A 23,084-nucleotide genomic window follows, 5' to 3' on the forward strand; every position below is an offset into this window, starting at 1 on the left:
TACATACAGCTCTTTGTATCATCTCTCTTTTGACACTGACTTACAAGTTAAGATTTCAGACACCTTCAAGTTTAAATGTATCTCCTAGTATGTAAGTTTCATAAAAGCAAAGTTCATATTCTTTGTTTACCTAAGTCTTTATAACATATACCAGATACTTAAATATTTGCTGAAAGAATATGATTTCCCCCCTGAATACTTTGCTTAAATTCATTCTCACATTTAGTCTTCAAATTTTTCAGCAGAAATTAGATCAAAGTTTTACAGACCGTGGGTAAAAGTATAAAACTGTATTCTTTTTAAAGAGATATTCAGCAACAGTCTTCAAAATTGCTCCAGCCCAGAAATAAATCCAACATAACTCCAAAATTTGAATAAATGTAATGCCAACCCCTCCAAGTATGTAATTATAAACTTATGTTCACACACATGCACACACACAAGCCCACGTGCACACACACAGCTGAGAAACAATGCTAAAGTCTGTCAATAAATACATAATTTATACGATGAAATAAAAATGTAACCATCACAAGAATACAGCAACATGAAAAGGTGTCAATGAGATATTATTGGGCCGAAGGGGGAAGTCATTTGTAGAATATTTATAATATGACATTTTATGGAAAATAAAATACTAATTTGTGTGCCATATATAGATAACTAAAAAAAAAAAGTCTCAATGTTTTCATAAGAAACAGTAAATTGGGGTTCCTCTGGGGAGGGGAAGAGGATATAAATATGAATATTTTATAGTTAGTATAAATTACTTCTATACAGTTGATCCTTGAACAATGCAGGGGTTAGGGATACCAAGCCTCAGCACAGTCAAAAATCTCCATATAACTTCTGACTTCCCAAAAACTACTAATAGCCTATTGTTGACTGGAAGCTGTACCAATAATAAGAGGTCAATTAACACATATTTTGTATGTTATATGTATTATTATACTGTATTCTTACATTAAAGTAAGTTAGAGAAAACAAAGTGTTAAGAAAATCATAAGAGAAAATACATTTACAGTATTGTACCATAAAAAAATCTGCATATTAATGTACCCACACATTCAAACCCATGTCATTCAAGGATCAACTGTATTTTAAAATACATATATTGATGGGGGGGAGCCAAATCTTGTCAATACTCACCTTCTATTATTGAGTGATTGATTTTACTTTCTTTTTTTTTTTAAGTAGGCTCTATGCCCAATGTGGGGCTTGAACTCATGATCCTGAGATCAAGAGTCGCATGCTCTACTGATTGAGTCAGCCAGGCACCCCACATTTTATAATTTAAAATGATAAAATAATAAATGATTTAAAGACCATCTGGTCTGGTTTTTTGGACTGTGTCTATTCACTCCACCCAATTATATAAAAAAACTACACAGCCACTGATTGCAGGGTCTCCCTATAATCCTCAGTTCTAAGTGTTTACTTATAAGGGTTTCTTTTGAAACCTTTTAACTATTTAGAATATTAAAAAGTGAACCACTAGTTTTCAGTTCTCTGAATAGCTACTGTTTTTTTCCCTACTCTAGGACTAAGGATGTTACAACATTCCAAGAATAAACATATAAATATCTCAAGGATAGCTTACTTTCAGAATGACCTGAGTAACTCTCCAGATTACAGCAAAGAGAATTACAAATCACCAAAAACTATATCATAGTATTTTTGAAATTACTTTTACCCCAAATGTTTTGAGAAAGTCTTAAAAAGCTGACACAGAAATTACATTGTCAACTTTATTTAAGGTACCTTTTTCTGGAACTGTACATCTTCATTTTCTAGTGCACAATTGTCATCTTGAGAGTAATATGATGAAGCTGAAGAACTCTCTTTACAACATACACGCCAACTGGGAAGCCTGTAAAACATTCATCATCACCAAAAGAAAGAAAGAAGGAAAAGTTGTTAAGCCAACATATTCCCTACTATGGGCTAGAATTTTAGGCAATAAATAAATAGATGGCTCCTACCCTAATGCCCTCAAGAACTTAACAATTTAATGAAGACAAATGTACATAAGACAAGTATTTTTATTTAATGCCCTAAAAAAAAACCATAAACTGTGTTATCAGCATTCCAAGTAAGGCATTATGAATTTCATGAAGGTAAAAGAATAAAGATCTCACAAAAGGAGTATCTGATAATTATCATAGAAAGAAAAGTTTTCAAGGAGTTAACCTCCTCAGAAAGTACCAGATGCCAATAATATTCTAAATTTTACTAAATATTTAAGAACAGAGAATTCTAAAGCTGCCTAAACTATTTCAAAGCATAGAAGCTAAGCTTCCAAGTAATTTTGATATAGGAAACAAAGCCGTGATAGCCAAAATTAAGAGAAATAGCACACACAAATGAATACTACAGGTTAATACAAACTATGAAGTCAGACACAAAAATTCTAAATAAAACAATAAAAAAGAAAGTCTCAAGAACACACCAAAGAAATAATATGCCACTGTTATAATCAAGCAGTTTAGTTCTGATATTCAAAAGTGGTTCAATATAATAAAATCTATTTATTTAGTCTACCATGCAAAAATATGAAGGAAAAATATCTTATGATTATTCCACAGTCACTGAAAGACATCTGATAAACTTACACATCCATCAAGATTTTCTTAAAATAGGAATAAGCAGATGTTTACCATGGGAAACATATATGCACAATACACAAGCCTAAAAGTCAGTACCTCAAACTTAGTGATGTAATCTAAAAATAACCCTATTTAGATCTGAAACAAGACAAGAATGTCCATTACTGTTAGTACTATGTAATATGATAAAAGGTATAAAAATGGAAAGGGGGACAGAAAATGATCATTAATTGCAGATAATGACTTTATATAGGTGGAAAATTAAAAAGAACCACCTATTAAAAGAAGTCTTGGATATAAAAATTATATTCCTAGGTATAAAATTAGATTCAAATCAACTCTACTCAAACCATCACCACCTGTTACAAGATGAAACAGAAGAAAAGTCCCCATTTGCAAAAGAACAAAAAAAACTAAAATACAAACTTAGCAAGAAATGTTCTATTTGGTTCACCTGTTTGAAATTGCCAATATATTTGACAATTCTTTAACATGGAAAAGTCAAATTATACAATTTAAGCTAATATATACAGAAGATTTGAAGACATAAAGAAGGAGATTTTTAAGTAGGTAGGCTGACTCTAAAATTTATATAAACAGTAAGAATAATCAACAAGACTTTAATATGAGGGAACTACATGTCTATGAAACCATAGTAATCACAACAATATAGTATTGAGATGAGAGAGGGAAAAGGAATCCCCTTGGTGACTGGAAACAGAAATCCTAAGATGACAGCTATACAGAGAGAACAGGGAGCAACCAGTCTAAATTGGAGGTTATCAGAAACTCTAGAAGAACCTTCTTTCAGAGGATGATATTGACAGCACATCAGATAGGTCTTTGAAAATCTTAAGTACAAATTTATGTAACTGGCAGATAGTTCGTAATTAAATTAAAAAATAAGCATACTTAAGTCAAATATTAGTTCCAGGAGAAAAGAAAAGTAGTACAGAAAAGGAAAAGTAATCATGTTTTACTACATGGCTCAGCTGTGAATAGCATATATATGTCAATAATTATATAAATAATGAATACTGATCTAACCCAAATTATGACAGAATTGTATTACCAGCATGTAGTAAAGAGAATCTGATCATCTGCACTAGAATACCTAAAACTGACATTAAAGCAATTATTTTAGAGACGAATATAAAATTAATCAGCCAAGAGATGAAAGTGGTTTCTTTCAAACCAAAACAAATAAATAAATAAATAAATAAGTCTTTTAGAGCTATCTTTCATATGGATACACTATTTTGATAAAATTAAAACTAAAAAAATAAAGGAGAAGAGCAAGGTACATAATAATATATACTTAGTAGGCTATCATGTGTACATGTGTACTAAAAGTATTTGTGTATGCATACATTTCTTTGAAAGAATTTTTTTTTTTTAAAAAAGCACTACCTTGGTTGCATCCAAGGAGGAAAACTGGGTGACAGAGTCACAAGAAAAATACAAGAGCATTTTTTACTAAATACTCTATGTCTTTTTGAATTTTGAACCACAAGAATATATTACTTTTCAAAACCTCATACTGCTACATCATTATTTATTACATATTTCTTTATTGACAGACTTTTACACTGTTTCTCAGCTGTGTGTTGGGGGGGCGGTATTTGGGACAACCAAAGTTTCAGATATCCAAAACTGTGGACATTAGCGTTTTGGTGGTGATACCCCCTTATTTTCTTATCCTTTTCTATAGTTTCTAAATTTCTACCACAAGCATATACTAGTTTTATCATCAGGAACTACGTATGTGTGTATGTGTAATTCCTAATATCCACAGTTATTGTGAAGACCAACAGATCCTTGTTTTTAATATCATAAATCAAATCCTATCACCCCGAGTTCTGAGTTTTTTGGAAATGAGATTAGCATTACCATCAGTAGACTCAGTAGACTGCCCTCCCCAATGTGGGTAGGTTATGTGAGATTTAGCATTCAGGGAGGCTGGGTGAAAGGTATATAGTTAACTCTTTGTACTACCTTTGCATATTGTCTATAAATCTAAAATCAATCCAAAATACAAGTTTCTTTTAAAAATAAGCACAATCCATGAAAGAAAAAATTGAGAAACCGAACTTCAAAATTAAAAACATCTGTTCCACAAAATACACTTATTAAAATGAGAAGGAAAGTTACAGACTGGGAGGAAATATTTGCAAAGCATATATGTGGTAAAGGATTTGTATCCAGTGTAAAGAACTCTCAAAACTCAAGTAAGAAAGAACCCAATTTTGGGGTTGCCTGGGTGGCTCAGTCAGTTAAGCATCTGCCTCAGCTCAGATCATGATCCAGGAGTCCTAGGATCTAGTCCTGCATCGGGCTCTTTGCTCAGCGGGGAGCCTGCTTCCCCCTCTGCCTGCAGCTCTTGTGTGTGTGTGAACACGCATGCTCACTCATGCTCTCTCTCTCTCTCTGGCAAATAAATAAAATCTTTAAAAAAAATAAGAAACAACCTAATTTTTTAAAAACAGGCAAAAGATTTTCACCATCATATCACCAAAGAAGACACAGGGATGGCAAATAAAAGTGAAAGATGCTCAACATCCTTAGTCATAGAGAAATGCAAATCAAAACCATAATGAGATACCACACATTAAAATGGCTAAAATTTAAAAGACTGGCCATACTAAGTGTTGCAAAGAATATGGAAGGACTGAAACTTTCATATATTGTTCGTGGGAATATAAATGGTGGAAAACAATTTGGCATTGCTTTAAAAGTGAAACACACTTATATATGATCCAGCCATTCCACCCTTAAGTATTCACTCAAGAGAAAGGAAAACACAAAAGGTCACAGCAGCTCTATTTATAATAGTCAAAAACTGGAAAAAACTCTCAAATGTGCATGAACAGGTACATAGATAAACAATCTGTACTACAGACATGCAATGTAATACTATTCAGCAATGAGAAGGAATGAACTTGAAACACACAACACCCTCAAAATAACTCTTCTGTTAAAGAAGCCAGATCAAAAAAAAAAAGTATATAGTGTATGATTCCGTTTACCTAATACAAAAAATGCAAACTAAACTATAGCTACAGAATGCAAATCAGTGGTTGCCTGGAGGAGGAAGCCAGGAGGAAGGGATTACAAAAGGGCATGAGAAAATTCCTGAGGATAAACGGGATATGTTCACTAATTGCCTGTGATAGTTTCATGGATGTATACGTATGCCAAGATGTATCAAATTGTACAATTTATGTTGTTTTTTGTATGCCAATTATGCCCGATAAAGCTGTTTTAAGAAGTGTTTTAAGAAGCTGTTTTAAGGGCGCCTGGATGGCTCAGTTGGTTAAGCGACTGCCTTCGGCTCAGGTCATGATCCTGGAGTCCCGGGATCGAGTCCCGCATCGGGCTCCCTGCTCGGCGGGGAGTCTGCTTCTCCCTCTGACCCTCCCCTGTCTCATGTGCTCTCTCTCTCTCTCATTCTCTCTCTTTCAAATAAATAAATAAATAAATCTTTAAAAAAAAAAAAAAAGAAGAAGTGGAGCAGAGAGAAATAAGATTGGCAAAAGGCTAATCATTATTGAAGCTAGGCAACAGGTACATGCCCATTACACTTTTCCTTCTATACTTTTTGGCATGTCTTTAAATTCCCATAAGAAAAAGTTTTAGAATTCCATCCATTTTTAAATACAAAATAGTAATTCAATGTTGTATTTACTTTTTACATATATTATTTTAATACCTGTCTGGGTACAATTGCCAGAATAGAATTCTTTAAAATGGACAAAAAGCATATGGATAAATTATAAACTGTATGCGCTTAAAAGCAATAGAAATATTAGCAATTGTTGAGCACTCCATTTTAATTTCGTATTTATATCATTAATGTTTATCTTTTTTGTTCACTCTCCAAAAAATAGGCTTACCATGTATTAATAGAATAAATATATATTCATCTATTTTAATGACAAATATTTGTTATTTGCCTATTATTTCTACAAAAGCTCTTCTAGATATGCTCTTAATGGTTACTAGATTCTAAAAAAAAAAGTACCACAGTGTGGAAGGAATGAATGTTTGTATCCAGATGGCACTAACAGATTTTCTTGAAAGAAGGTTTTCAACTTGAATGGATAGTGACTTAAGTTTTTCTTGCAGTGGGAACCTACTGCTGGGCACTATGCTGTTTTAAAGGGTATGTTAAAACTATATATTTCAAAAAATAGTGGTTAAAATGTAAATGTTAAGTAAAAGATGTATTAATTAGCTCTGACTGAAGGGAACAGGAGAAGGACTCAGGAAATTTTTTCTAGAGGATATAGCAACTGAATCAAGCCTTGAAGTGACAAAAAAAAAAGATTTCATTAAGAGAGAAAGTATTCTTGGGGCACCTGGGTGGCTCACTTGGTTAAGCGACTGCCTTCGGCTCAGGTCATGATCCTGGAGTCCCAGGATCGAGTCCCGCATCAGGCTCCCTGCTCAGCAGGGAGTCTGCTTCTCCCTCTGACCCTCCCCCCTCTCATGCTCTCGCTCTCTCTCATTCTCTCTCTCAAATAAATAAAATCTTTAAAAAAAAAGAGAGAGAAAGTATTCTTTAATGTACAAGTGATTGAGGAAACACCATTTTTTAATACCAATGGCTTAGAATGAGAGTGTTTTACAACTGCTAGCTCAAAAATACAGACCTAGCTACCTTAAACAATTACTTTTTATAATCTTATCAAAGAAACTTAGCAAAATAATGCAATAATAAATTCCAAGACACATTAATGTGCAATAAAGAATATGCTAATATGCAAATGAGCCAAGCCTAATAATTGCAGGGAGAGGGCAAAACTAAACTGGAGTCTGTCAAACTTTCAAATGAGTTAATGTTGTTTCCCTCTGAGTTATACTGAAAAAACTATATAAGCACTTAAGACTACCAATATTTACCAGATATCATGTTACATACAGAGGCTTGTTAGGAACTATTAGCCATACTTTTCAATTCATTAAAAATTTGAGTAAAGATACATTGAGAAAACATGAAAAAAAATAAGTAGCAATTCTAATTAAAACTTAATTAAATTGATAAGCATGTCACTAAGAGATTTTAGTAAAAAGATATGATTATAAACATATAGGCACCCAACAATATCACTTCAAAATATTTAAAACAACCAAAGCTACATGTGAAAACAGAATAATCAAAAATTATGGTAGCTTTTTTTTTTTTTTTAAGAGAAAGCGTGGGGGTTGGAAGGAATGGGGCAGAGGGAGAGGGAGAATCTTAAGCAGGCTCCATGTCCAACATGGAGCCTGACGCAGGGATCAGTCTCAACCCTGAGATCCTGACCTGAGCAGAAATCAAGAGTTAGACCAACTGAGCCACCCAGGTGCCTTGGTAGCCTATTTTAAATTATCTCTTACAAAATAACAGATGGACAAAAACTAAGGGAATATAAGATTTATAAGAAACAAGCTTGATCAAAAATACAGAACTTTGTAACAAATCAAATTAAACATTCTTTTCAAGCACACATGGACTATTTCCCAAATACTGATCATATACTAAAACTTCAAAAGAAGACTCAAATTCCAAAGACTGAAGATCTAATACACTACGCTCTCCAACCACATGGCAACAATATTTGAAGTAACAAAAAGCCAACATTCTAAGCCTAGAAATACAAATGATGCAGCAAAATAATCCTTCCGTTAAAGAGGAAATAATAAGGAACATTATGAAATATTATACTGGAAGACTACTGGTCAAAATTGGTGGGATGCAGATAAGACAATAGCAGGAAAACTATGTTTCTAAACACATTCTAAACACCCTGAAAAAAAGAGCTAATCTTTCAACTCAAAGAGGTAACAGTGTAAATAAAATAATAAAATAAAATAAAAAGGAAGGCTGTAAGGACAGAAAACACTGAAATAAAGAAAAAGGCAGATTCAGAAAACCAAAACTTTGTTCTTTGAAGAAAATGTTAAAAAGATAAATCTCTGACAAAACCGATCAAGAAGAGTTGGTGATGTGAATTAACAAAATATGGTACAAAAACATGAAATAACCACAGATAAAACAGATTTTTAAAATTATAAAATATTACAAATTATACAAATACCAATATATTTCAAAAAGAAGAAATGGATTTCTCTAGAAAAATAGCAAAACTGGCATAAAGTATAAAACTTAAAGAAATTTGAGTGGATTAATCAATACCTCACATAGAGAAGGGGAAAATCCCAAAACAGGTTTTTTGTTTTTTTCACTTTTTATTTGGGAATAATTTCAAAGTTTCAGAAGAACTGCCAGCATAGTACAAAGAACAAACCATATCAAAAGTACAAACCATATCAACCTATTGTTAACATTTTGCCTCATTTGTTCCATCACTTGTCATTTGCTCATAGCACACTCTCACATCTTCCTTCTCACTCTTTCTCCCTCTCCATTTAATTTATCTCTAACTACCTTACCATGTATTTCCACAGAATAAGGATATTCGCTTACATAACCACAGTGCAATTATCAACTTTAGTTACACTGACATAATACTTTAACCTATCATCCATACTGCAATTTTGTTAATTAACCCAATAATATCCTTACAGTATTCCCCCTCCACTACTCCCAACTACAGAATTGAGTCCAGAATCATGTCCTGCATCTATCATGTGTCTTCAGCCTCCTTTAACCTGAAATAGTTTTTAGCCTTTAGCTTATGTGGCATTGGTATTTTTTAAGAACATGGTCCTTTAATTTTTTAAATAATATGGTCCTTATGTGAGGCTTGTCTGATATTTCTTCATGTCCAGATTCAGGTTATATATTCCTGGATGGGATCATTCATAAGTGATGTTGTGTCTTTCTCAGGGTATTATATCCAGAAGCGTATGATATCCATCTGTTTCAGCACTTGCAATTCCACTTTTAGGTATTTCTCAACAGAAATGAAAACTATGTCCACAAAAAGGCTTGTATGAAAATGGCCCTAGTACCTTTTATTTCTAATAGCCAAAAACTGGAAGCAGCCCAGATGTCCAACAGCAGAATAAACTATAGTATATTCAGAAATGTACTAAATACTCCCAATAAAAGTAAATGAATTACTGACTAATGAAACAACATGGATAAATCTTAGCAACATTATGCTGAGTAGCCAGACACAAGAAAATACTGTATAACTCCATTTAGATGAAGTTCCAGAATTAGCAAAACTAATCCACAGTGATAGAAATCAAATTACAGGTTGCTTCAGGGGATTCACTAGTAAAGGACATGAGGAACATTCTGGGGTGATACAAATGTTCTATATCTTGATGGGGGGGTAGGTTACACAAATATACGTATTTGTCAAAACTGATCCAACTACATATAGAGCTAATATATGTGCATTTCATTGTATGTAAATTATCTCAACTTAAAAATTTAAGAAACAGAAAAGTTTATATTTTCCTCCCAGCAGTAACCGAAAAGAAGCTATTAGCAATAACAAAAATTATAAACAATTTAGAAATTAACCTAAGAAAAATAATACACAACCATTTATAGACAAAAAATTTTAACTCTGGTCATGATCATACAATAAAGAAATACACAAAAAATCTAATGTTCATAGATGGAATACTGGTAACAGCAATGTAAAGACTCAAATATAACTCTTATCAAAATACCTGAAGGATCCATTTGTTCTCAATATGATACAGAAAAAAAGTGGCCCATAAATAGCTAAATTAACAAAAAAGCAAAGGCATGTGGTTCCCCTTGCCAGATAATTAAATTTATTACAAAACCATTCTAACTAGACTACAGTACTGGGATAGCAAAAGACAAGCAAATGGAACAGAATACACCCAAATGCATTTATTAACATATAGTCTCTCATTAGAAGCAGCTACGCACAAAGTGCTGCTCAATGAATAAATGATATTATGAGGCTTTCCTGAGGGCATCTCCCACATCATTAACTACTTAAAATTCATTTTAATGATGACTCTAATAACTAAAGCAATTAAAAATAAGTGTTAAATGAAAAGAAGTAGAAAGAATGAGATTAATAGCATTATACAATTTATGTAAAATTTTATAACATATAAGCAAAACAAGACTATTTGGGAAGAAAACACATCAAATAAATACATGCAGCCTGACTAGAAAGGCTCAAACATACTCTGGGGTAACTGCCTAAAATGGGAAAAAGAATGACACTGAAGATAGAAGATAAAAGAATAATCACGTAAAATGGAGTGAAAAAGGGGACCCATGCAGAACTCTGCATCGAGTATGAGCAATGCAATCGTAAGCACCTGATGTCTTGGGGAAAAAAAAAAAGTTATGTTTTTATTTTTTTATTCAGACTTTTAGAAGAAAATCTTAATCTAATTTTTACAAATAAAGAAGCTAAAGCTCAGAAATTAACTGGCCTAAAGTCATTCAATTTGTGACGGCAAGCCTAGATTATCTCTCTCCAAAGCCTATGATCTTTCTGTATTGCTATACTTCATATTTAATATTCTCTGGTCAACTGATCTGTTCACTCAAGAATTGATGGTATTAGTCAAGGCTAGTTATAGCATAACAAAAATATAAGAACTATCACAAAAGAAGAATAACATTTACCTCAGATTTAGATAGTGGCAACAACAATAGAAATAATGAAGTTTTGTAACATAGTGGCTAGGACATGGAACTTCAGAGTCAAGATTCCCAAGTCCTCCATTTATAAGTTGTATGTTCTTGGGTAAATTACAAAACCTGCATGCCTCAATATCGATACTCTAAAATGGAGTTACTTCGGGGCACATGGGTGGCTTGGTCAGTTAAGCTTCTGACCCTTGATTTTGGCTCAGGTCATGATCTCAAATGGAGCCTGGCATCCAGCTTCGCACTGAGGGTAGAGCCTGCCTGAGATTCTCTCCCTCTGCCCCCCCCCGGCTCATGAACCCACCATGCACACTCATTCACTTGCTTGCTCTCTCTCTCTCAAATAAATAAAATGGAGTTATTATGAGGAAAATAAAATGATGCATGCACTGTGCTTAGTCTGACATAAAATATGCACTCAAATGTTAACTACTGTTACCAGCTATTGTCCTTTCTACCTTCTTTTACTTATCAAATTTCAAATTAGCATATATTTATAGTCTCAATTTCTTCACCTTCTACTTAGCCCTCAGCCTGCTGAATTCTAATTTCTGCCCTCATTAAACTACTGAAATCAGTATGGTAGTAGCAGGATTTACCTTTTTTGATTTCTCTGCTGTGTGTGGCACCTCTGACTACTGCTTCCACTTGAAACCCTCTTCTCCTTTGGTTTGTCAAATTACACAATTCTGTTTCCCATCTCTCTCAGAGTCTTCTGAGTCTCCTTTGATATGCAGCTTCTGTGGACTGCAGCAGATTAAATTTCAGTGCTTCCAGGGTTCTGCTCTCAGTCTTCCTTGTATACCTCATTTAAAAGTTGAATCTCCCCCACTTCATGTTCCAAGATATCTCTAAAACAACTAAATCCAAACTTGAACACAAAAATCTTCCTTTTCCAAATCTCCGCTTCCTATATCCTTGCTCTCATCATGTGATACTCTTATCCACCCAGTCCTCAAGTTAGAAACCTGAAAAACATCTATACTACTCCTTTTCCTTCATCCTCCTTCCACTATTTACAGTTCATTTTACCTCAAATTTCTGTAACCCATTTTTCCATCCTGTTATGATTGCCTTAGCTCAAGCCCTCATCTCTTACTTACAGCAACCTCCTAACAGAGTTCCCTAATTCCTATCTTACCACCTCTGCAAATCAACCCTTCACACTGCCAAGAACCTAACTATAATTGTCAGAATTACTGTTCTCCTTCTTAGAACCTTTTATCAACTCTCCATGACAAAATTCAAGCTTCCTTACATATTTTAAAATATCTAAAATTTTCTTCTATTGCCCTAAGTCTTCAGTTTCATATTTTCTGCCACTCCCTGCCTCCCACTTCATGCTTCAGTAATACAGAACTACTTGTAGTTGTTCCCTAAACACATACTATGCTGTCTCATGCTTCCAAGCCTCTGGCTCATGCTTCTCCATCTTCCAAGACTATTCTGACCCTGCTCCCACTCCTCACCATCCAAAACCTGACTAAATTCTTATTCTTTTTTCTGGGGGCAGAAACATGTTAGGGACTAGGACACATTCCTGATTTCCACAATCTGGGGTTTGGCCACAACCCTTTGGCATATCTGAGCACTTACTACAACGCTGAACTGAAATTAATTGTTTATATTTCTGTTCCTCACACAACACTGAGCACTTCCTTTGACTATGGATTGGAACAGCTTGGATAAGAACTTAGGAAAGGGAGAGAGCCCAATAATCACGGAATTTATGGTAAAAGAAAGAACAGAACTGGGCAATGAAGAATTGCTTCTTAACCAGAAGTACAAATCTAATCCATAGTATGGAAACATAGCGTCAGCCATTCAATTACAGCAGTGTGGTTAAAGTGATGCCCTGCCTACCTCCCCCTTCACAAACAAACAAAAAAGGCCATCCAGGAAAGATACCTATGAAACATAAAGGTAGGAAAGTAGAAATTAACTTTCAGGTAAGAGTGAAAATTATGCTCTTTTGGACATTATTGTCCAGAAATTTGAAAAAATTATAAGAAATTCTATGAAGTACACGGAGATTTGTAGGAAATGGGTATAATAGAAGCCACTTTGATCAAAATCCAAAAAAGACCAAAAGATCACTGGGCCTCCAGTGCTTTCACTTCATAAGCCCTCTACTTTCTTTAATCACAATGTATTAAAAAACAGATATTCTTCTTTATCTATTATCAGCTTGGGGGCTCCTTTAAGGTTGCTTCTCTCTGCGAGGTCTACCTGCTGATCCATCAGAAGAGGTCACACTGTGCTCATTTCCCTCCCCAGTTTTTCTTCTTTTCGGCTGCCACAGCAGTCTCCAATCAAATCACATGGAATTGCAGAGCTTAGCTGAAGAAAACTCTGAATTCTAGTGTCTGCTTCTAATCAAACCTTTGAATTTTGAAAGTTCTGATCTTTAATTTTCAGTCTGATGTAGGACTGGTCTTGTATTCTCTTAGCTTAACTATTCCATGTATCAAAATCTATTAGAGGATTGTTTCACTAAATTTGCCTAGAATTTCAAGGATCCAGCATAGGGTAGCACTTATTAAACAATATGGTATGTTCTGTTTTTACATCTTAATACACCATTAGAAATTCAGCCAATACAATTGTTCTCAAAGCTGCTGAAGATAAACATATACTAAACTTACTTGATAATGACATAGTTTAAGAAACTGCATCAGGTGTATTTAGCCTATAAAACCCAAGTCACAATACCTCGTGACCTTAATTTTCAACTCAAAACTACAAAGATGGTCCCCAAATAAATTACTAACAGGCTAACAGGTTATTCATGCTATAACAGAAAGCCTATCTAAGAAGAGTGAAAAATAAAGCTAGAAAAGTAGGTTTGGGCCAGACTTCAGGCCTTTAAGGTGAGCATTTACATTTTTACTCTTCAGGATGACAGGAGTCTTTGAAAGATGTTTCAGCAAGAGACTGACATAATCAAAATTGTGCGTTAGTAAGATAAATCATGGCATTGTATAGAATGGGCTGAAGCATATAAGGGTGAGATTACTCTAGCCTCTTCTATCTCTCTGGCTGCCAAACAAATGTGTAAGAACTCATGCCTACCAGCTCTTCAAGTATCTTCTCTTTCCACTCCCATAAGCTTTTACCAATTACTTCCCTCTTTTGAAAACAAGGCCCTTTTCTCAGCCTTATCTGAGACATTTTAAATTGCTGCCACTCAAATGACCTCCTTAAACCTCTTCCCATCTTTCATTTCAAACCACTCTCCTTCCTTCAGAGCTTTACTTTGCTTGGCATCTTTCTTTATTCTAAGTATCTGCAGAAGCTCCACATTCAAACTTCTGTTTCAAAAATGATCCCTGCTATGAGGACAACTCCAGCCCAATTCTTAAATGCACTGAAGTCTGCATTTAAAAAAAAAAATTTAAGATTTTATTTATTTATTTGACAGAGAGAGAGAAGAGAGAGCGAGAGAGAGAGTGAGCACAATGGGGAAGCAGCAGACTTCCAGCTGAGCAGGGAGCCTGATACAGGACTGGATCCCAGGAACCTGGGATCATGACCTGAGCCGAAGGCAGACACTTAACCGACTGAGTCACCCAGTCTGACTGAAAATTAAAGGTCAGAAGTCTGCATTTTTAAGTGCCTATATAATGTCTCCACTTGGATCATTCCACTTGGATCATTCCACTCATCTCAACAGCTTCTCCGATTCAAATCCTCTGCAACTCTTCCATTTCTTTTTGAACCAATGTCCAATTCTTCTAGTTGCCTCAGTTAAAAACAATTAACTTTTCTTCTCTCTTTCAACTTTATTGCACAGGTTTGTAACTTTAGATCCTAGCATTTATTCTCTCAACCAGTACACTCCAAGAAAGCAGCTAACTTTGTTTTATCTACCAGATTCCTATATAGAACGAACCACATAGAAGCCTCAGTAAATATCTCTCAACACTGACATGGATGACAGAAAGGGAGTTCTGAAGAACAAGAGCTTGTTAGAGGCAAACTAAAACCAAGTTCGCGGGGCGCCTGGTTGGCTCAGTCGTTAAGCGTCTGCCTTCAGCTCAGGTCATGATCCCAGGGTCCTGGGATCAGGCCCCGCATCAGGCTCCCTGCTCAGCGGGAAGCCTGCTTCTCCCTCTTCCACTCCCCCTGCTTGTGTTCCCTCTCTCTCTGTCTCTCTCTCTCTCTCTCTCTGTGTCAAATAAATAAATAAAATCTTTATAAATAAATAAATAAATAAAACCAAGTTCTCTTCTGATTCCTAGACCAATGCTATTTCTACTATATTGTACTGTCAACGGCTGATCTATGTCCAAACCAGATCATTTACTTCCTCAAAACTTTGCTCAGTGCACCCTCTCTTCATTTTTACTACCAAATACTTGTTATGATAAATGTCAATTATTTCAACTGCCTTTTTTTTTTTTAAGTATTTATCCCTCCAAGTCTCTCTCTCCTGAAATATTTCTAGCACAATGATGTTAAAATAACATTCTTGGAACACCACTTCTCTTGCTGGATCTTTACTGTCTAATTCCTTGGGTTAGCTTGTAAAACCCATTACAATTCCCAAAATACAGCTTTTAGTTTCTATGCAAGCTTGTCTGCTTACTATCACTCCCACCTATATCAAGTACACTATCTCTTTTATTCTCTTTCTCCTTGACAATTAAGTACTATCTACCCACTACAGACAGACAGATACACACACACATACACCCCACACTAGGAAAAGACCATTATTCATATTAGCAGCACTAGTACATCTTATTTCAGTTCATGAAACATCTACATTCCAAAGAAGCAAAGTTTATAAGCCACACATCATTTTCTCTTAAACTTAAGTCAGGTCTTTCCTGACAACTCCAGGCCTAATTTTTCCCTTCTTTAAGCACCTGCTGAACAATTCAGCTTTTTGTATTGTTCATCAATGTTCAAACCAGGTATCTTAGAATGCTAAATGTACAAAAAAAAAAAAAAAAATTCAGAATTAATCTAATCTAGTAGTAATGACTGGAATGAACAAGAATATCCCAAGCCTACTGAGACTGAATCCCCAAGGTAAGAATGCTAGGCATGTGTATTTTTTTAAAGCTTCATGAATAATTCTAATGGTCATTCCTAGTTGAGGCAATCCAGTCTGCCCATTTTCAGATAAGAAAACTGACACACAAAGAAAAGGTAAAGAAACTTGCCTAAGGCCATCTATCAGACTACTGGCCGTATAGAGTAGTGATAAAAACACAGGCTCACCAGATGTCCATTGACAGATGAATGGATAAGGAAGATATACACAATGGAATATTACTCAGCCATCAAAAAGAATGAAATCTTGCCATTTGCTATGACATGGATGGAACTAGGGGGTATTATGCTAAGTGAAGTCAGTCAAAGAAAGACAAATACCGTATAATTTCACTCATATGTGGAATTTAACAAAACAGATGAACATAGGGGAAGGGAAGGAAAAATAAAATTAAGATAAAAACACAGAGGGAGGCAAACCATATGAGACTCTTAACTATAGGAAACAAACTGAGGGTTGCTGGAGGGGAGTGGGTGGGGAGATGGGGTAAATGGATGATGGGCATTAAGGAGGGCACCTGATATAATGAGCACTGGGTGTTACATGCAACTGATGAATCACTAAATTCTACCCCTGAAATTAATAATACACTATATGTTAACTAAATTGAATTTAAATAAAAAATAAGAACAAAACACAGGCTCAGACTCAGCCTACTTAGGCTTTGGCTCATTGCTTACTAGCTGTGAGGACTTGGGCAAGTAGGTTAACTTTTTTGTGCCTCTCTTTTTTTCATCTTTAAAATGGCGTGGCTCTCATAAGAGTTGTAAAGAGAATAAAATAAGTTGGTGGACATGAAACACTGAGAATATAAATAAGCACCCAATAAAGGCTCACTATTAATATTGCAAAAAAAGGGTTATAACCAAGCTCTGAGTTAGTTTTATACCCTTTCCACTACCCTAGTATGTATGTGTATTTGGACAACCAGCTTGTATACTCCAGAGGACAGAGCTCAAGTCTCCTGCTTCTTCAGTATTCCCCACCACAACAAATACATTGTTGGTAACTAAATAACATTTTGAATGAATTTTAGGGATTCCTGTTTCTGAACCCTGACACCTCTGCCCTCCTAATTATATCAAAGCACCCAGAGGAAATAAAAAGAAATCTTATAACATTGCTTACTATGAGCACAGCATTGTTTTAAGCACTTCACATATTTTCTCCTGTTAGATTACAAATACTCTATAACAAGAAATACAAAATTAGCTCAGTACCTACAAGCCACAAAACATTTTCTAACAAAGCTAGGTGTTACTTCTACGTAAAATATAAAACAATTTTAACTAGTGATTCATCACAAAAATAAAGTCCTAAAATAAAATCAAGCTTTCAAAAAAATCTGCATTTATGAAATAAGTTTATCCCAAGGGATTAACATTCTTATACTGCAAATACTTGAAAACAATTTCTCATATCCTTGCAACATGTACAATTTTATTTTTTGACTCTACTTTAAAATATGGCCTTAAAAGCAAATCAACATACAATTGGCACTAAAGTACAATCTGCAACATGTACATATTATGCTTCAAATAAAGTTCCATTTATGTATAAACTACTAAAGTATTTCATACATATGTTTCTACTTGAAGATGGCTTGAAAGAATAATAAAGCACTTAAATTTTTTATAAATTTTTCTCTTCCCTTTCATTACAAGCCCTAGAATGTCAGCTATATATATTGACCTATTTCTCTATTCATACAGTTGAAAAAAGTGAAAGAATAATTTCGGAGTTCATGAACAATAGAAAAATGAAATAACCGATGTCCAAAGGTATGTTTAGGTGTTAGTATCTTTTGTTTTTTTTCATTACCAGCCAACCCAACTCCTGCCTCCATTCTGATATATCCTCAAATGTTTAATAATCTAAAGAGGTTATTATAAAACACATCCAACTCTTTTAAAAACAATTCAAAGGATATTATAAGTAAGTAATTTGCCACTTTTTTATTGAACACAAGTGTTGGAGTTTTACACAAAGATGTTGTACCTCCCTGTCATACCTTCTTTCAGACCTTTTCCTACTTAATAACTCAACACCTCTTTTATGTACCATACACTTTCTTTGGAATGTATATCCCAGGACAAAGATAAACTTTTCTTCCCAAAGTTTTTCACGTCAAGTTCCAGAAGAAAGACTTTTTTTTAAAAAAATTGAGATACAACTGGCATATTATGTTTATTTCAGGCGTACAAAATAGTAATTCAATATTTGTATATATTGTGGTATGTTCAGTACATCCATCACCACACAGCTATAATTTTTTTTCTTGTAATAATTTTTAAGATCTGCTCTTAGCAACTTGAAGATATACAACACAGTATCATTACCTAGAGTCACCATGCTAAAAACTGCATGCCCAGGACAAGAAAGACTATTAAAAAAAAAAAGTCATCAAATGATTTAAAGAAGAGGGATTACTTTATTATTTTATTTTGAATATTTATTTTATTCAGAAAAGAGATTTGTGGTCTTAAAAAAAAATTACAGAAACACAACAAAGAAAATCATTTCTCCAGACAAAAGACAGAGTTAGGATTTTCAAGGATATTTCCAATTATCTTAAAAATGATAAAACTGCTTATATATTTTTCTTGTTTCTTATATTTCTGCTCACTTAGGCATACTGACAAATGAGCAAGAAACCAGCAAAATTATCAAAGAAAAAGCAACATAAGGGCTATAGAAATAAAATCACAAACCAAGAAATATTACCTCTGAGGTCAATGAAAACTAGGTAACATACTCAGAGAAATTACTACTAAGGACAAAACAGCAAAGAAAACCGATCCACCTTGATTTAGATATCTATCAAGTATCTCCAGTGTGACTGCCACTTTAGGGCTTCCAGCCTCCAAAGCCTATCCCTTCCAATCCACTCTATCCTCACAGTGATCTAATTAAAAGATCAATCTGACCTCATGCTCTTGCTTAAACTACTGCCCTGGCTCATACTCTCAGCCAGGCTAAAAAATAGAGTTCATTTGCATAATTATCAAGTCCCTTCAAAACCTGGCTCTAGCCTCCCTTCCCATCTCTCCCCACATATACTCTAGGAATCTTGGCCTCTACCTGAAACAAAATTCTTCCACTTTGAACTATCCATCCTGCAAACCATTTATACAGATGAGTACTGAGACTCATAGAAATAACTTGTCCAAGGACATACAGCTAGTGATAGCCATATCTAGAATACAAATTCTACCCTTAGTGTTCCTAAAGATCTTTGTAATTATTTTTTTGTGATTATTATACTTGTCAAATGTATGAGAATTGTTTAAATGTCAGGTTTTTCTCATTAGCTCTAAATATGAGCTTCTCCAAGATGATCCTATTGGGTGCAAGAATATTTTTTTTTTAGTCTTAAAGAAATAAACCACTCTGATAAGGGATGATGATTAATGAGGGGGCTATACAAAGGTGGGGACAGAGTATATAGGAAATCTCCATAACTTCCACTCAATTTCAATCTTGCTGTAAACATAAAACGGCTCTATAAAAGTCTTTTTTTAATTAATTAAGCTTTACTAAGTTTAATATAAGAATTTATACTTGTTCTGAAGCTCAGCTGGTCACACATCAATAACCCCAGGGACTATGTAGTCAGAAACCTGTGGGAAAATGTGGAAGTTCCACAAAATGGTGTTTACTTCCAGCACATTGTGAGGCACTGGCATTTGTATGTGCCCAATTAAGTAGACTTAGGGATTATATTACTTAGTTTTAACTAAACTGACTCTCACAACATGGAGAAGTAGCTTTGAAAAAATTCCTGCAAAGACTGCAAACATAGTACCTACACAAGCACGAGTCAACAAGAAAACTGCAGGGCTATTCATCAATCACATCATGATGTAAAATAATCTAGTGGGTCAACCACAAAGCTCTCACCAGAAATTATTATTTGAGAGCAAAAAAAAGTACTATTAATAGAAAGTATTAGACTGTTCATTTTTCTCATCTTTTTTAAACATCTCTGTATTATTATACTATTATACTAATATCATATTGGCACATGCACATAACTTATAAACAATTGAGCACATATTAAAAGGTGCATACACATGGTTTTACTGACTGAGGGGGGACACAATCAAAAAATTTTGATTATCCACTGCTTAAAGCACAGACCAAATCTTTTTCCTCTTTAGGATGATGCTCAATCTTCCCAGTTTGCCAGGACTGAGTGGAGTATATTAGGCTGCATGATGCCTTCCAGAGATGTCCGAGTCCTAATCCCTGAATATGTTACATGTTAAAACAGTCTTTGCAGATGTGATTAAATGAGGGATTTTGAGATGGGGCTATAATCCTGGATTGTCTTGGTGGGCCCAATGTAATCACAAAAGTGCTTGTAAGAAAGAAGCAGGAGGATCAGTCATTTAGTCGATGTGAAGACTGAAGCTAGAGGTTAGAATGATGTGAGGAAGGAGTCACAGACCGCACACAGGTAGCCCTAGAAGCTGAAAAGGTCAAGAAACAGATTCTTTACCTCAGAGACTCAAGGAGCCAGCTCTGTTGACATCCTGACTTTAGCCCAATTAAGACTTATTTTGGACTTCTGACCCCAGAACTGTAAGATAATAAATGTATGCTGCCACTAAAGTTTTGGCAACTTGTTAGCAGCAGCAGTAAGAAATAATCCCCAGGGGATTCCTGGGACATGGGACTTTCACTGACAAAACCAGGATAAGCTGGTCACCCGATTTTTAGGTTTTCAATGCCCATAACAACATATGATACATAATAAGCAGGAGAAAAATCCTTGTTGAATAATTTTATGATGAAATATATAGATTATATACCCTATTTATATTTTGTGAAATATAAAGATAATATACCCTTACTATTTTATAAAGACCTGTCATATGTATTATCTCATTTCATTCTCCTAACAACCCAGTGAGGTGTGAATCAATTAGTTTTCCTACTTTCAGGATACAAGAATTAAGATTCAAAGAAATTACATACCATGTCCAAGGACACATACCTAGTAAGTGATGAAGCCACATCTAGAATACAGGCCTTCCGACCTTTGACAACAGTCAGGATCCTCTGCCACGGATCAGGCTGCCTAGATTCAAATCCAAGCTCCTAAACTTAATAGCTGCTTAACCTTGACAAATTATTTAATTTACCTACTTCTTTAACTATAAAATGCACAATAAGGTTAACAATAATACTTACCTCATAGGGTTATGAAGATTGAATGTACTAAAATATGTAAAATACACACCACAAGCTAGATACAGAGACAGAGGACAATATTAATTATTATTACTCTGTGCTGCAGCTACAGTATGTTTATGCCTAAAATACTCTGTACTACTTGATAAAGATCACATAAAATATGTAAAAGTAAAAAGTAGCAACTAGAATGACTAATAAGATGGAAGAATGGGTTTTGTGTGAAAGCAATCTAAGGTTAGGACTCTAGGCTGAAAAGACAAACGGAGAGAGGAGACATAATCAAGATCTATAGAAGTGTGAGAGTATAAAAAAGGGGATAAAAAAAATCTCAGTAATACCGGTAGGAGGGAAGAGAACCTTAGAAACTACAGAACTGTAGTATGAACACACAGCATTCATAAATTACAAAATGATACAGCTTAAAAAAGAAATGGATCACAAAATTTGGGGACAATTTATAAACGTCAAAGAAGACAAAAATGGCTACTAAAAGGAGCTTAACTACTCTTCTGTAAACATCTAACCTTATAATGGTTTAACATACCCATTATTGGTAAAGGGAGAATGGAGATGTTGGGAAATAACATACAGACCAGACTATAACAAGGATTAGACCTCCAGTTGAATAACTGCAGTAATTTCAGTATTTCAATTCCCCAAGGAAGAGTGTCTCAAAGACATTAACATACCCTCTGCCAATCACTACCATGTACCACTCCTCTTCTCCAATCTCATCATCACCCTTCCAAGAAAATCTCAAACCTAAATATCTTTTTCTCAATGCCCTTTAGTGGCTTCAATAAAGAATAATTAAAATGTCCCTAAATTTGGCAGTCCAAACCAATCCCAAAATATACTAATCCAATTATTTAAGCCGAAGTTTCTTAAACTTTTCACTCCTTACTTAAACCCTCAACATCCATTCTTCACTGTGAGTCAACAAACTTTACAGAACTTTATGACTACTACTTTCAGTACTAGGTTGACTGATTTTTTTTCCTAACAGGTCGTGATCTTCTCACTATTACTAATGAATAAAGCTGAAAAACCATATTTAAGTTAGCCTAAGCAAAAGACAGCCAGAAGTTACACAGAGTAATAGAAGCATGGTTAATTTAAATTCACAAGTGATTTTAGGAAACACATCGTAATGTCTGATTTCACCTCCACCATCTACTTAAAATTAAAAAAAAAAATGTTTAAGGGTACAAATTTTCAACCAATAGATAACTAAGTCCTGGAGTGCTACGGAGTATAGTGCATACAGATAATGATATTGTATGACAATCACTAAACTTCCTATAAAAGACTAGGTTTTAATTATTCCAACCACAAAAAAGAAATGATAATTATGTGACATGATAAAAGTGATAACTATCACTACAATGGCAATCATATTACAACGTATAAATATATCAAACCAAGATGTTATACATCTTAAATTTACACAATACCACAATGACATTTACACAATGTCAAATATATTTCAATTAAAAAAAACAGAGATACTGGTACATTTTAAATTTGAATGAAAAGTGTAACCTCTTTGCCCTATGAGCCATTTCAGAAAGGCTGGTGAAGAATAACATAATCTAAAGTTGGGCAAGATCAAAGA

General features: G+C 34.4%; 1 protein-coding gene across 4 annotated transcripts in view; it reads right to left on the bottom strand.

Annotated features, from left to right (window-relative positions):
• Nucleotides 1-23,084, bottom strand: part of SUCO (SUN domain containing ossification factor) — an 89,686-nt gene that overhangs the window by 65,076 nt on the left and 1,526 nt on the right. For 3 of the 4 annotated variants that reach the window (XM_027611415.2, XM_027611416.2, XM_027611418.2), the window contains exon 2: nucleotides 1,762-1,870. In XM_027611415.2, the coding sequence (XP_027467216.1) occupies nucleotides 1,762-1,870 (109 nt within the window). Of the gene's footprint in view, nucleotides 1-1,761; nucleotides 1,871-11,807; nucleotides 11,956-23,084 lie in introns of all 4 variants that reach the window. The other variant, XM_027611420.1, reaches the window with a different exon arrangement.

The sequence above is a fragment of the Zalophus californianus genome, chromosome 10, assembly GCF_009762305.2.
Source record: "Zalophus californianus isolate mZalCal1 chromosome 10, mZalCal1.pri.v2, whole genome shotgun sequence".
NCBI classification, from domain to species: domain Eukaryota; kingdom Metazoa; phylum Chordata; class Mammalia; order Carnivora; family Otariidae; genus Zalophus; species Zalophus californianus.